This window comes from Passer montanus, unplaced genomic scaffold (assembly GCF_014805655.1).
Source record: "Passer montanus isolate IOZ18808 unplaced genomic scaffold, ASM1480565v1 scaffold56, whole genome shotgun sequence".
Lineage (NCBI taxonomy): Eukaryota > Metazoa > Chordata > Aves > Passeriformes > Passeridae > Passer > Passer montanus.
The window spans coordinates 4,453,475-4,469,197 of NW_024370595.1; the positions used below are offsets into that span (position 1 = coordinate 4,453,475).

At 37.5% G+C, this 15,723-nt stretch overlaps 1 protein-coding gene across 4 annotated transcripts in view; it reads left to right on the forward strand.

Annotated features, from left to right (window-relative positions):
- HERC2 (HECT and RLD domain containing E3 ubiquitin protein ligase 2) overlaps nt 1-15,723 on the forward strand; it is a 103,892-nt gene that overhangs the window by 60,811 nt on the left and 27,358 nt on the right. For all 4 annotated transcript variants that reach the window (XR_005629435.1, XM_039725736.1, XM_039725738.1 and 1 more), the window contains 20 exons: nt 732-830; nt 926-1,094; nt 1,207-1,332; nt 1,937-2,045; nt 2,179-2,318; nt 3,919-4,109; nt 5,197-5,302; nt 5,468-5,559; nt 6,114-6,289; nt 6,714-6,825; nt 7,670-7,751; nt 7,845-7,988; nt 8,561-8,651; nt 10,044-10,221; nt 10,649-10,730; nt 10,813-10,984; nt 12,865-13,009; nt 13,643-13,868; nt 14,603-14,774; nt 15,316-15,502. Coding sequence is in view for 3 of the 4 variants with exons in the window: in XM_039725736.1 (XP_039581670.1) it covers nt 732-830; nt 926-1,094; nt 1,207-1,332; nt 1,937-2,045; nt 2,179-2,318; nt 3,919-4,109; nt 5,197-5,302; nt 5,468-5,559; nt 6,114-6,289; nt 6,714-6,825; nt 7,670-7,751; nt 7,845-7,988; nt 8,561-8,651; nt 10,044-10,221; nt 10,649-10,730; nt 10,813-10,984; nt 12,865-13,009; nt 13,643-13,868; nt 14,603-14,774; nt 15,316-15,502 (2,799 nt within the window). In the remaining variant the exon portion in view is untranslated. The remainder of the gene's footprint in view (nt 1-731; nt 831-925; nt 1,095-1,206; nt 1,333-1,936; nt 2,046-2,178; nt 2,319-3,918; nt 4,110-5,196; nt 5,303-5,467; nt 5,560-6,113; nt 6,290-6,713; nt 6,826-7,669; nt 7,752-7,844; nt 7,989-8,560; nt 8,652-10,043; nt 10,222-10,648; nt 10,731-10,812; nt 10,985-12,864; nt 13,010-13,642; nt 13,869-14,602; nt 14,775-15,315; nt 15,503-15,723) is intronic.

The window sequence follows — 15,723 nt, forward strand, 5'->3', positions numbered from 1 at the left end:
TTGACAGCTGTTGCTACCTTATCAGGATTGCAGTGAAAAATGGCTATATATTGCCTTTAATGAAAAAAACAAACATTTAATACTCAGAACAGAACAAAGTTTTCTGAAAATTCTCCTTACAGCTGGAATGCAGTAGTTCTCTTAAAAAAAAATAAGCTAATCAAATCTTGAAAGGAATAATTTTTAATAAATACAATTTAATTTTTTAGCTTCTTTTTCTAAAGAACTACATTAAATCTCATTGTATTATCTAAAGAAAAGTTAGTAAGCTTTAGGTTAGAGATTGCCATTGACCACTTTTTTTTTTCTTCTTCTCCCAACAAATGTCCTAGGAAGTAGAATGTGAATGTCTGTCTTAAAGGCTAATAAGAGTAGTGACAAATCCTCTCTCCTCGGCTTTTCCTTGGCAATCAGGTTTCATAAAAGCAACTTGCAGCTTCCTTCAAACATTTTGAAAATTTGTATCTAAGTTCCTCGATAAGTAATTTTGGGAAGTAAATTTTAATTTAAAATCAAGTAGATAATAAATGTTATCTTTACCGTGAGTTGAACCTGTTGAAGTTTCTTCCCATTTTGGCAAGCAGCTGGGAATATTGTAAGGGCTTATTTTTGTTGGGTTATCTTCAATCTTCACCAACATTTTTATTTATCTTTTATTTTCTTTATTTATCTATTTATTTTTCAAAACAAATTTTGCAGTTATTTCATATTTATTTTGGACTTTTTTCCAGTCAAATGGTGCTGTTGTAACAGAGAGCCAGACCTACAAGAAACGAGCTGATTTCTTAAGCAATGATGACTATGCTGTCTATGTTAGGGAGAATATTCAGGTAAGTATGCTGATCAAAAGCAACATGGAAACTACTTTCCTCTTGGTACTAAAGCCTTTACAGATCCATTGCATTCTGTTGTCCTTTTTCCCTAGGTGGGGATGATGGTTAGGTGCTGCAGAACCTATGAGGAGGTTTGTGAAGGAGATGTAGGCAAAGTTATTAAATTGGATCGAGATGGATTGCATGACCTGAACGTGCAGTGTGATTGGCAACAAAAGGGTGGTACTTACTGGGTCAGATATATCCATGTTGAGCTTTTAGGTGAGTTCACTTCTGACTGCTTTTTAACTGAAAAAGTGAATGGTAGACTAAGGGACAGGTAGTTTTGGAGGGAGAAACCCACTCACTATCCATTTATTCTTGCATTTGCTAGGATTCCCGCCCCAGAGTTCTGCCTCCCATATCAAGATAGGTGACAAAGTGCGTGTGAAAAGCTCTGTCACCACTCCCAAGTATAAATGGGGATCAGTCACTCACCGAAGCGTAGGCATCGTCAAAGGTAATGTGTGTTCAGCATGGGGCATGGGGAGGTAAGAAACTCAAGACCATGCAGACTTTCTTCTAGACACACTTAGAAACCACACTGTTTTGTAGAGTATTGTATGATGTTAGAGAAGATAGAATGCATCTGAAGTCTGTGGTGAATTTGTAGACGTGTGCTCTGTGGCAGCCCATTTTGTTAGCCTGTCCATCTGCTTTTGAGCCACTTCATTTGCACGCAGTAAAAGTCTTTAAACATCTGTACATGCATCTGTTGTTGTTCTCTTTTACGCTTCGGATGAACCACAAATGATTTTTCTTTAAGAAGTAGTTGTAACTTGAAGCTTCATAAGGAAGTGAGGAGAAAGTGGGATGCACTGGTGTCAGGCTGTAAGGGATGTTATTGAAGTAATCTGTGGAACACAGGTTCTTTGAAGAGGTACAGATTTTGGTCATACTGTATCTATGCTTAGAAGTACATGCTTGCTTGGGAACTGCTTCTAAAAATAATTAATTAAAAAATCAGAGTAGAAGAATTTAAATGGAATACTACTCTAAGCACTTTTGGCTTCATTTTGTAGAGATTTGCCACACCTTGTGTTTTCTCCATGTTTTTGTCACAGCATTTAGTGCCAATGGAAAAGATGTTATTGTGGACTTTCCTCAGCAGTCACACTGGACTGGCTTGTTGTCAGAAATGGAATTGGTTCCCAGCATTCATCCTGGAGTCACGTAAGTGATGATTTACTTTTATCTTAGTGTATAGGGGTTGTCCTTCATCTTATTGTCTTGATTCTGTTATCTTGTGTTATTAACAAGTGACTTGTACTATATATATAGACTTGTTTTTCTCTTATCAAATCAGGTGTGATGGCTGTCAGATGTTTCCTATCAATGGGCCTAGATTCAAATGCAGAAACTGTGATGATTTTGACTTTTGTGAAACTTGTTTTAAAACCAGGAAGCATAACACCCGACATACTTTTGGCAGAATAAATGAACCAGGTAAGCTTTGTAGTGTGTTTCTTAGATCAATTTAAAATGCTTTTAAGTTTTGTTTTTTAAAAAAAACAACTTATGTTTTAAATTTCAGTTCCTTAATATGATGAAATTATTATTCAGATTGACCCCCTAGACAATAAAGCATTATTTTTATGTGCTACTACAATTGCATCCAATGGACTACAACAAAACATTAACACCTAAACCTTTTTTGTAGTGTTAAAAAGTTTAAAAAATGTCTATGTAACAGTAACTCTACATGTCAGAATGGCATTTACTTACACCAAGAATAAAATGTGTAGTTTTCTAATCCTTCTGCCTTTTGCTGTCAGCCTAGATGTAGATGAATAGAATCCTCATGGTGCCAGGGGCAGCTGGAAATACCTCCTATGTAACAGTAACTCTACTGTTACTGTCAGAATGGCATTTCTACTTACACCAAGAATAAAATGTGTAGTTTTCTAATCCTTCTGCCTTTTGCTGTCAGCCTAGATGTAGATGAATAGAATCCTCATGGTGCCAGGGGCAGCTGGAAATACCTAAGATGCCTTCTTATGCCTCAGTTGCTCTTCAGCTATTTTGCTTTTCACTGTGTGATGGCTGTTGCCTTATTTCCTTTGCGATGTGAAGGCTCCATAGGAGTGTAATGGGAAAGGGAAGCCTTTTAAAAAACTCATAATCAGACTTTTTTTTCCCCTAGGGCATGAACAGGTACAGCCATTTTAGCCCCTAAAATTTGGGGCTTTGCATTGTTATGCAAAACTTACCTGATGTTTCATTTTACTTCTTTTCCATCCACCTGTTCAACAATTAATCTTATTCCTGGTATTTGCAGGATGATGGTGACTTCTGGACTAAATTTTTTTGTATTTACACATTACCAGTGTAATTGTTTTGGAGAAAATGTACAAACCTGCTTATCCCCTAGAGATTGTGAACATGGGTTGTGTGGGCAAGAAAGACATTCATTTAATAAGTCAGTTGATACAGCTGTGCAGCTAGAATGGAGTGAATCTGTAATCCTTCCCCTTGCCCTGTGTTGTAGGGCAGAGGAGTTACAATATTCTTTTCATCAAGATTTCTAGATGCTAGTAAATCAGTGAAGGATAGTGGGAGTATGGTTTTTGCAGGGAGAAAATCAACATCTCACTAAACCACCTTCTTCTGGAACAAGATTTGGATTTTCCAGTGTTCCAACTTTTCTATTTCTATTCTTTGGTAGGGGAATTTTGTTGAGGTTTAGTTGTGTGTTTTTCATATGCTGTAGTGGTGTAAAAAATTGGTGTGCTGTGGACCTGTATTTTGGATTGCATATCATCGTAAATTTTGATCTGTATTTTAAAGGGAAGGACCTTTTCAAGTAGTTGTCTAGTCAAGAACTTGGAAAGTTAAAACTTCTTTAAAAAAAAGGAGCTACACCCTTTAAGCATGAGTGTTGTGTGCACAGTGCCACCATGTTGATGTGACGTGTACCTGTGTCATAAATGTAGCCTATGTACCCAAAATGTTGGATTTGTTATATTTCCTTTCCCCCTGCTTATGGGCTTCAGAGAAGCAATTTTCTTTGAGAGGTGCATGCTAAATGTGTCACTTAACCCTGCAGGTCAGTCTCCCGTGTTCAGTGGACGTTCTGGGAAGCAGCTGAAGAGAAGGCACAGTAGCCAGCGGGGAATGTTATTGGATGATTGGTCAAGGATAGTCAAGAATTTGAATGTCTCGTCCTCTGTGAATCAGGCTTCCCGTCTTATTGATGGTAGTGAGCAGTGCTGGCAGTCTTCTGGTTCACAGGGAAAGGTAACTTCAAGCCCTAAATGCTTTATTCTGGTATACTTCATGCTTAAAAGGATCTCCCCAGAGCCTTCCCTTCTCCAGGCTGAACAACCCTACCTCTCTCATCCTGTCTTGGTAGGTGAGGTAGTCCATCTCTGTGATTGCTTTTGTCACCCTCTTCTGATCCACTCTATCAGGTTCACGAGGGTTTTTTGGTGCTGAGGACCCCAGAGCTGGTTGCAGCACTCCAGGTGGTGTCTCACAGGAGCAGAGTAGAGGGAGAATCCCCTTCCTTGACCTGCTGGTCACTGCTCTTTGGATGCAGCCCAGGATTCAGTTGGCTTTCTGTGAGTGCACACTGGTGACTTGTGTGCAGCTGTTCATCCACTAGAACCCCCAGCTCTCTTTCAGTGGAGCCACTCTCCAGCCTCATCCCCCAGAGTGTTAGTATAAGCAGAATTACCCCATCCCACACAGAGAATGCCACATTTGCCGTGGTTAAATTTCATACAATTGGTGGTTATTCAGCCCTCTAGTCCATCAAGGCCTCTCTACCTTGGAGGGAGTCAGCAGCTTCTCCTGGTTTAGTGTCATTGGGAAAGTTACTTAATGTACATTTGACTCCTGCAGCCAGATAATTTATAAAAGGTGTTGTTCCTTAGTTTATGGTTTATCAGTTTCACTGGCCTGCAGTAGTGCTTTGTGACCAGCCTAGGCACCAGGATTTGCAGCTGGGCATCTCCAGTGTGTTTTGATGCTCTGTTGATGGCCATGCTCAGAGTATGCCCAAGTACCCTTACTCCATGTTTTCTACAGACTGTAAACTACTACTTATATGTCCCATTACTTAACCTCCAGTGGTACTGTGCTTTCTATGTTCTCAATGGTGTTGGTCTTGGCTGAGATTGTTTGCTACAACTGTTTCTCTTGTAATTGGACAGAGGACAAGAAAGAAGTTCACAAGGTCATTTCCCTTTGGCCACTTGCCATATATTGCAGCTGTTGTATACCATTCAGAGATGTTTTCCATTCTTTCTTCAAAAATATCACATATATATTCTTGTTAATCATAACAATACTATCTAAAAATGAAATTCTGTGTTTCCACTAGCACTGGATTCGCTTGGAGATTTTTCCAGATGTTCTTGTTCACAGACTAAAGATGATAGTGGACCCTGCAGACAGCAGCTACATGCCCTCCTTAGTTGTAGTTTCAGGTATGTGTATGTTCTCTAAGAAGTCAAAACTTTTTTTTTTGCACCCAACAGGAGGGATTTATCTGGTTTTTGTTAACATAGTCATCTGTTTAACATGCATAGTGCCTGTTTGTGAAACAACCACCATATCCTAAAATGTTTTTCATTCTGTGTTTCGTTTTCTAGGGGGTAATTCCTTAAACAACCTTATAGAGCTAAAGACAATCAACATAAATCCTACAGACACCACAGTGCCTCTACTCAGTGATTGTACTGAAGTAAGTGAAGTTCGTGAGAATTACTCTTGTGTGCAGCAGAAAGTATTGTGCTGCAGGAGATGGATGAAAAGTATTGTGCTCATTAAAGCCTGGTATTTTATTTTTCCTCTTACCTTAGCAATATTTCTGGCTAGTTAGTCAAGTTAATTATTCTGAGAAGTTTTGTTTTTTTTTTTTCCATAATCACAAAGTAATTCTATAATAGAATTAGATATTTTAGGGAGTTTTATGTAAATCAATATACCTGTGAACAAGTAAGGCATTCCAATAGACTTAAATTTTGGGGATAATTTTGGGTAGCAGCTCTTATCTTTTCTAGCAACAAGGAGAAATGCATAATGAATTCTATGAGATTGGGAGTGAAATTTCTCATATGAATGAGGCCATATGCTAATGATAAATCATGAATTATTTAGAGCTGAAATGACAAGCATTTAAAGTGACAGTTTCATGTTCTTAAAGTGATAAAGTCAAGCAGAAGTTCTAATTCTTTCCTATGTTTTATGAAGTTACATAGAACATAAAAGATGTCAACAGAGTATTTTTCTTCTTAGTACCACAGATATATTGAGATTGCAATCAAGCAATGCAGAAGCTCTGGCATTGATTGCAAAATACATGGCCTCAGCATACTGGGACGTATACGTGCTGAGGATGAAGATTTGGCTGCAGTCCCATTCCTGGCTTCTGATAATGAGGAAGAGGATGATGATAAAGCTAACACTGGGAGGTGGGTAACTGCAGTGGTGAAGGCAGGGGGATGGTAAGTGACCTTAGTGAAGATGAATGGAGGAAGAACACATTAATTAGGTTGAATGGTAGTAAAGAGAAATCAGTATCTTAGTTTACTGGAGTTGTAAGTAGATCCTTTCTCAATGAATACCTTCTCTGAGATGATCACACTGGTGAGGTGTACCATTTTGTATGACTCATTCCCTTTTGCTATACAATTGTGGTTGGAAATTGAGCTAAAAACTTGATGTGCTTATATTTGATACTTGGTTTTCTTTTTTTTTTCCCCAACTGTGGTAGTGCAGTTTGAGTCCTGAAACTGTTCCAAACTGTAAAAATCAGTAAATTCTGTAAAAAGATGCCTATGTTACAGCATGCTGTTTGCTAAAGTGACCATTTTTTTCTTTTCTCAATATGTTCAGTCTTGTTAGAAAGAAGGCAGCTGGGCTTGAATCAGCAGCTACAATAAGAACCAAAGTTTTTGTTTGGGGACTGAATGACAAAGACCAATTGGGAGGGCTGAAAGGTTCCAAGGTAGGTTGTTTTCACATTTAAGTACAAGAGAGAAACAATGAAAAATAAAATGTATGAGTTACAGAACTTAAAATTAGCTACAAAGATTAGGATTTGGTGACTTTTTATTGTTAAGACATGTAGATGTCTGCTGGGTGGAAAATTGAAGAGAATTTTCATTTTGGTTGGTACTCTGAAATCTGGCTTGATTTTTAGCAGCCACTCAGTCATTTGTTATAGATGATAATGAACTAATTGTTTAAAAAATATGTAACACTCGACATGTTCTGTTCCTGTTGAGTTTGCACGCATAAAATAAAAGTTTTGGTGAACTTTCTTGTGTTTTACTTGTACCTGGCAATTGTACAGTAGGAATTTCAGCCCAGTGTGCAGCCATTTATATGCAATTTTTATATAATACAAGATGAGATACATCGTAAATGCTTAATCAGTTTCAAATATCATTCATTAATTTGAAAATTATGTTGAAAGCATTTCTTCAGTTGATGTTGTGAAAGTATAGTATTGTATCCATAGAGTACCTTGAAGAAAGTTCATCTTTCCTGTATTCTTCAGTTTTCTCAAGAAAACTTCACTAAAAGAAAGTCCTTGTTTGTATGGCCTTTCATTTTTTCTCAGGTTTTATATTTATCATAGTTTCAGTATTACATTTTTAAAAATTGGTTTTTGTCCTTTGCCTGGTGTAATATTAATTGGCATGGGTGAAGCATCTGAAAGTACCTATTAGATTAACTGGTTTTTCACTTAAGAACTATTCTTTTTAGAGTGTAAAAGATTGAAGTGAATGGTTGAAACAAATTCAAAACATTGAATTGTAATGGTTTCTATTTCCTGCCTGCTCTAGATCAAAGTCCCTTCCTTTTCTGAAACCCTGTCTGCCTTGAATGTTGTGCAAGTAGCTGGAGGATCCAAAAGCCTTTTTGCAGGTAACAAAAGTTTAAATGTAATTTTTTAAGGGCAGAAACAGATTTTGAGTTGTGAAACACTAATGGGGTTTCAAACTTTTTTCTTCATTTTAGTGACTGTAGAGGGTAAAGTGTATGCCTGTGGAGAAGCCACAAATGGAAGGCTGGGTTTAGGAATATCTAGTGGAACTGTGCCTATTCCCCGCCAGATTACAGCTCTCAGCAACTATGTGGTAAAGAAGGTGGCTGTTCACTCAGGTACTGACTATTGCTGTCCTTACATGCATAAATGTAACCTATTAAGCCTGAAAATAGTTCCTTTGCAGTTTTCTTGGGTGCTGTGATGCCTTGGCATGTCAGAGTCGTCTTCTTTTTTTAAAATAAATACAGGTTGTTGAACTCTGTCTGTTGTATACAATGTCTGATTAAATCTAATGGTTCTGTTACTAAAATCTGTGAATTTAGATCATACAAGTTTTCTTATTTGCTGGCAGGTCACTTTGGTATTTCCATTTGGTTGAAAGAGTTGTCATTTTTACTGTTTCCAGATGGTGGGTTTGTTTTTCTCACTATTTTTTCTTGCAGCTCTGAAAATAGTAATTTGAGTGATTATTGGTGGGTTTTTCTTCAAATATGCCAGGAGATGTACTGTCACAGAAATTTTTTATTTTAGATTAAATCACATACAAGCTCCAAAGAAAATACATAATGTCTATGGAGCTGAAAGGCTTGTACAGTTGCATTGTAGAAGAACAGCAATGTTAAATTGTTCCTAAGACCTGCTGCCTGCTTGGAAGCTCAAAAATGTAAATTTATGTTTACAATTTCAGGGGGCCGGCATGCTATGGCATTGACTGTTGATGGAAAGGTGTTTTCGTGGGGTGAAGGAGATGATGGAAAACTTGGTCACTTCAGTCGAATGTAAGCATACCCAATTTGTTGTATTTCGGTAGATTTGTGTTGAATGTCACAGCACAGCTGACCACCACTATTGACAACAACAGTATTTTTAATACAGTAGGAATAAAAAAATGTTTTATAAGAAGACCTTTTTTTCCACAGTATATTCCAATTTATGGTGCAGCATTTGTAGCAGGCCTCAGCCATTTAGAAAGAAGGCACTCAATTAATATAATACTTTAAAAAGATGGATAAAGTCTTGACTAGTATTTTCAGATTTCGCTGGTGAAATTCCATACTTTTGGACATGCAGATTTTGTTTACTTTAATAAGGTATGGTTTTCAGAAGTGCCTTGAGGGGTGAAAACATAGCAATTTGTATTCCTGAGCTGTAACAGCTGTAACAGTTCATAACTTAAGCTGTCATTTTATAGCCCTTTCTTTAGACTTCAGTGTACCAACTTGTTAGCCAGAAATAAACTTCTTCCAATTTTTAGTAATAGTAGTTTAATCTTCCACAGGACAGCTTTAAGAAAAATAGGAATTTTTTAAGATTTTGCTTTGTATATATGCACTGAACTGTATTTTGAAAGAAAAAAACCCTGATAAACAAAGCCCATTGATAAATACTTTGTCATTCTGATATATTTTGAGAACCTGCCCATAATACATACGAAATTAAATCAGATGTTAATATGTTACAGCAAATACTTTTTTTAAGGTGGAGTGAGACTGATGAAAAAGAAAGTCCAGATGAGAGCAGTATTGCTGTTTATGTAATTCATGTTTTATGTAATTTTACTGAAAATGAGATTTGGAACTCGTGGGCATTTCATAGTAGCAATATTTCCAGAAGCCATGCATAATTTTGTAGAATCTTATTAGTGGTCCTGGTACAGCCCATGTTAGGAAATCTTGCGTTAAACCTTTTTTTGGAATTGAGAGACCAGTGTAACCACATGAAGAATAAATGTTAGCAGTACTGGCATAGAAGTCTTAACAGTGGGTTCTAGTTCTGATATCTCTGCCGTGAAGAGCAAAGTTGGGATGGGAGTGTTATCTCCTAATCTTACTGTGTGTCCACTGCTAATAACTCACTCAGCTTTGGGCAGTGACAGGAAGTTGGTTTTCATTTTCTATTATGTGCTGTTTAATTGATTGATTTTGAATTTCTCACCTGAGTTTGGCAGCATATACCTAAAATATTATTTAAATAAAACTTGAAGTATATTAAAATAGTGTAAACCTTGGATTTATGGTGCTACTACAGAGTACATCTTGGAATCAGAATGTTGCATATTACTTTATCTGGAGATTACTGTTAGTTATTACACAATTTGTATTACAAGAGTTGGAGTATATTGTGTGGCTGTTTATGATTAACACAATGGATTTGTTGTTCATTTTCTCCAGGAACTGTGATAAACCCAGGCTGATCGAAGCATTGAAAACCAAGCGCATCCGTGATATTGCCTGTGGCAGTTCTCACAGTGCTGCTATTACCTCTAGTGGGGAGCTGTATACCTGGGGTCTTGGAGAGTATGGAAGACTAGGACATGGAGATAATACCACACAGCTGAAGCCTAAGATGGTAAAATCAATGTTTCTTGTTTCTGATGAAATGCAAACATGTTTAGCAAACAGCAGCATGAAGCTAATGTAGCAAAAAACATGGAGGCTGTATGAAGACATTGTTTTGGAGTGATCTGAATTAGGTTTTAGTACCTGTACCTCTAGTGAAAGTAAAGCTATTTCAGAAAGGCCAAAAAGATCCAGTCTCTTTTTTGGGAAGTGATGTAAAATGGCAAGTGCTGCTTTGAGCATTCATGTCCTGCATCTACTTTGATACGTAGCTGGAAGCTACCATGTAGCAGTGTTGGATTCTGGACATGGCTGGGTAGTTCTTTGCTCAGGCTCGGCACAATGACCAAGATGAGTCATAAGACCTTGGACACGCTTGTAAGGTTTTAAAACACAATTTCTTTGACAACTTCTTTCTTGCTCCTTCTGTTTTGTAGGTTAAAGTGCTCCTTGGCCACCGAGTCATTCAGGTTGCATGTGGAAGCAGAGATGCTCAGACTCTTGCTTTGACAGATGAAGGTGGGAATATCTTGTTTCAGAAGCATTCTGTCATGTGGGAATACCGTGATCATTGTTTCACCTGCAATTTGATGTTTGTTAGGTTTGGTGTTTTCTTGGGGTGATGGTGATTTTGGAAAACTGGGCCGAGGAGGGAGTGAAGGCTGCAACATTCCTCAGAACATCGAAAGACTGAACGGCCAAGGAGTTTGTCAGATTGAGTGTGGTGCACAGTTCTCGTTGGCACTGACCAAGTCAGGAGTGGTATGGACATGGTATGTTACATTTGCCAGGAAGTATTAACAAAGCAGTTGCTCTGTGCTGTATTTAATGCTTTTTGACTCCATTTGTGCCTTACCTGTGTGCTTTGTCTTCCAGGCAAGCCGCATCCATTCAATCACTCTAACACTGTAGCATGCTTTCCTCTTTGCTGTACTCTGTTAGAATGCCTGGCTCCTATTGAATTGGAGGCAGAAAGGGAAGATAATGTCTTCTCTTGGCCACTGTGAGACATGTAAAGGGATGTTAAGAGTGGAGAGGAAAAAAGAAAACTTGACAACCATAGCTTGGACTATGAAACCTACAGCTAAAGCAGAGACTTGAGAGAGTAGGGATGCAGGAGAGTAAGGAAGTAAGCTGAAATTCAGAGCAGATGGGAAGAGCTTCCTTGGGAACATGGGAGCATAATAACAGCTTCTTGCTGCTCAGAAGGCCACTGAGTTGTCAGTAATGATGCCTTGGAGCAAGAATTGGTATGAGATGATCACTGAGAGCTTCTCAGATATGGTTTTATTTTTCTCCTGTTTGCCTGCTTGCTTCTGCTTTGTTTTGAACACAAATCTGCCTTCTGTATTTATAAATCTTTTGGTAAAATCTGAGAGCTTACTGCATAGCAGGTCAACTTCAGAGCACTAAGCAGATCAAGGTCTTACCCCATCCTTGTGTAATAAGACTGTGACCTATTTGATGTGTATCAAAACTAAGTAGACTTAAACCGATCATTTTTGTTGTGTTGTCAGCAGTTGCTGAATAACAGGAAGAGAAATCCTCAAAACTCTTATTTTTTAAGTTACTACTGTTGTTAAAGGGAGGAGAAGTTTTTAACAGAGATGTTGGTTTTCAGAGTGAATGTTGGAAACGGTATTTGCTCTCTCTCCAGTTATGTTTTTTGGTTTTTTTTTGTAGTGACAAAAGGAGCAAGAGGAAAGATAATTTGACAGTTTTTTTTTAATTAAGAACTCTTGCCAAAATTTTTGTTTGTTCCTTCCTTGCCCTAGTTTTTTCTTAACACTGTCATGTCTAGTCAAAAATCTACAGCTATTTCATGACATAACAGGTCTGCAAGGAGATTTTTGGGTCTGTTTTAGCTGGGGATGGCTGAATTGTTTTTCAGCTTTTATTCTTCTTGAATTTGTAGTGGTTTGAGGAAAAAAACCATCACTTCTGGGTTATAACTTTAGGTTGATAGCAGTACTCTACATCATATTTCTCTCCAGCATAATATAACCACTCTTGGTGAGCAAAAGGACCGAGTGAGTGGTTACTAAAAACATAGTGGAAGAAATATCAGATTTTTTCTTCTTTACTGACATTCTTGGTGGAAGCATTTTAAGGTGTTTCCTTTTGTGTATGCTATATCGTTTTTTTAGTGCCATTTGTGTATTGGATGAATTTAAATTATGGAGACCTCAGAATCTATACTGAGGCTTCCAACAATGGGAAAAAGACTCTCAATTCTGAAGACATTTTAGTTCCCTGTGTATTTTTTTCATGGGGGCAGACTTAGGTTAAAGGTTTTTCAGTTTAGCCTCAGTAGTTAAATATGTCCAAGTCTTACCAAGCCACGTGAATTTTGAAAGTGTTTATAATTGCAGTGTTTCTGCAGCAGAGGAAATGAAATGTAATACCTGTTGCTTTGCATATAAAAATAGTCATAATCCTGCTCTTCTGTAGGGAGGTGAGAAGCTACAGTGTAGTAGAACTGCAGTTATCCTCATTCTTATGCATTTGGGATTCAGTTTTGAAACATTTGCTAGCTGGTGTGTGTGTGCTTCAGGCAGTGATATATGAAGTATATTCAGTTGGGAACCTGCATTCAAGAGGAGTGTGTAAACAGTCAAGTTGTTCTGAGTGTTACATTTTCTGTCTGTTGCAGGGGTAAGGGTGACTACTTCAGGCTGGGCCATGGCACAGACGTGCATGTACGAAAGCCACAGGTTGTGGAAGGACTGAGGGGTAAAAAGATTGTGCACGTGGCTGTGGGAGCACTCCACTGTCTGGCAGTGACTGACACTGGACAGGTATGCTGTGTGTCACCCTCCTTTCCAAGGGACGTATTACAGCATTGGTGCTGATTAAATGAAATACAAATTCCTAATTTTATTTCTTTGCTTTTAAAATTCTGGCATAAATATAAGCACAATTGTAATTTTAAAAGTATTGGTATTTAAAATATTAGTATTAGAATTGAAATATTTTTGTCATAGTAGCTTTTGTAGTGTTTTCCCTGTATTATCCATGATCAGTTTTCTGCTTCTTACTCTGGAAATGCAGCAGCAGTCATAGTATTTTCTGGACAGATTTTTCAACTTTATCATAATGTTGTTTCAGATGTCCAATGTAATTACTAAGCAATTAACTCTTCTAACTTACTGTGAACATTGAGTCATTTATGAATCAACTGATCAGTTATAATTTGGTGATAATTTATTAATTATCTGATAAAGTGCTGCTTTGATTGTTGTTTTTTTTCTTTTAGCGTATGACAATGCTGCTTTATTTAATGGAGCCAGGGAATGTCACGACAATAGGCTGTCTAAAGTGTTCTAGATTATTGGCACAAATCACAAACATTCTTTTTAGGAGTTTTTAAGAAAGCATTTAATTGAGATAAGCAGTGAAGCCAAGTAATGCGTGGAAATTTTTCCTGGCAGGTTTATGCTTGGGGTGACAATGACCATGGGCAACAAGGCAATGGAACTACCACAGTCAACAGAAAACCCACTCTTGTCCAGGGCTTGGAAGGCCAGAAAATCACTCGGGTTGCCTGTGGGTCTTCCCACAGTGTAGCATGGACAACGGTGGATGTAGCTACACCTTCTGTTCATGAGCCAGTCCTTTTCCAAACAGCGAGGGACCCTTTAGGTGCTTCTTATCTTGGTTGGTATTTGTTGCCTTACATTGTTTTTCCTTTACTGCCAATGGAGTGTTTGTTGTGTGTGTGGTTTAGTAGGTGATAGAAGAGTGCAAAAGAAAATGGTTTAGAAAAAAATCACAAAATTTCAAAATACACCTCTGGTAAAAAAAAAAAAAAAGCCCAACCAAAACTCTTCATGAAAGTGGAACTTTTAAATTAAAATGCAATGTGCTTTCTCAAACACCCTAAGGATTTTTTCTTTCTGGAGATAATGATACATGAATGCTACACTAGTATTAATCTTAGGCATTACCTCTTGTTTCTAAGGTGTAAATGAGTTAAGGATTAGGGAATCAAAACATCGGTGTTTTGTGTTGAATATGAAAGCATCAAACATCTTGCAGATTAAGCATTTCATGACCAAAGCAATTTGTACCTAATAAATATTCTTGTTATTTCAGAATGTTTGTGTAAGTAAAACTTGCTTTAGGTGCTGATCACTAAAATATTTGTCTGTTATTGCCTTAATCCTCATAAGTGAGTAACAAGATCAAATAGTATTTTATGAAAGCCCTTGTTGGAAAGCCACAGTATTAACTTTAATGTTGTAACTGTAGGCACTGCAGTTTAAGAATCTCCTGTAGAGTTAGTTTCAGTCATCTCTTCTGATTTAACAAGAAATTAGATAAACCATATTCTTTTATGTATTATACCATTAAAAAGTAATTACCTTCTCTTTCCTGCTGCCTCTTTTTAGGTGTTCCTTCAGATGCAGATTCTTCTGCTGCCAGTAACAAAATCAGTGGGATGAACAGTTCCAAGCCGAATCGCCCTTCCCTTGCTAAGATCCTCCTGTCACTTGATGGGAACGTTGCCAAACAGCAGGCATTGTCTCACATACTGATAGCATTACAGATCATGTATGCCAGGTAGGCATGGAAACATTCCTTCAGTTGCAGAGCAAAAGATGACATAACTTACCATCTAATAGGTACTCTTGAGTCAGGTATAAATTCTTTTAACAAGTTTTAGATCTTCATGATGGGCCTAAGCTTCATCTAAATTTTCTTTTTTTGTTGATGTTAGCTTTATGTTCTTGTGTTTAAAGAAGTTTCTATTGCCTGGGGGGAAAAATTGTTCATTCAGAGATTCTCAAGTAAATAATGTAGAAGCTGTGTAAGTAAATCATGATGGATGATATGGAGGAAGCACTAGAGGGCAGAGTGGAAATAACAATAAAACTTTGCAGTGCCATCACTGTTATAGAGAACAGAATGTTTGTGCTAAAATTTATAAAGAGAAACTCACGTTAAACATTGAATCATCAGGCCCAAAGGAGAATAACAACGAACTACCCTTTAGATTTTACAGCTTGGAAACCTTACCTTATTTTGTTAAGATAATAAAAATTTTCAAGTTCAACAAGGGAGTATAATTAGGTTTATGTTAATTCATCCTAAATGATTTCAGGGATGCAGTTGTTGGAGCATTGATGCCTGCAAGTATGATTGCACCAGTAGAATGTCCCTCTTCATCACCAGCCCCCCCATCAGATGCCACTTCTGCAGGAAGCCCTGCAAATGGAGATGAGTGTGTGCTTGTGGGAGATATTGAGGAGAGGCTGAGCCCAAACCCATGGCAGGACAGGAGAGGGGAGGTAAAGTGTCACATTATTTTTTTTAATTAGGTTTTACCTGTGAAGCTGACAAATATCTCAATTATTCTGATAGTAGCAGAGATTAAAAAATTCCATGATGCCCTACTTTCAGGACTAGTTTCTCTGCACGTCAGATTTGAAAAAAATTAAACTTCAAGCGTAAGATCAGTTTTGAACTTTCAGAAAGCATTGTGTCATTTAAATGCAATCATCATGATTTC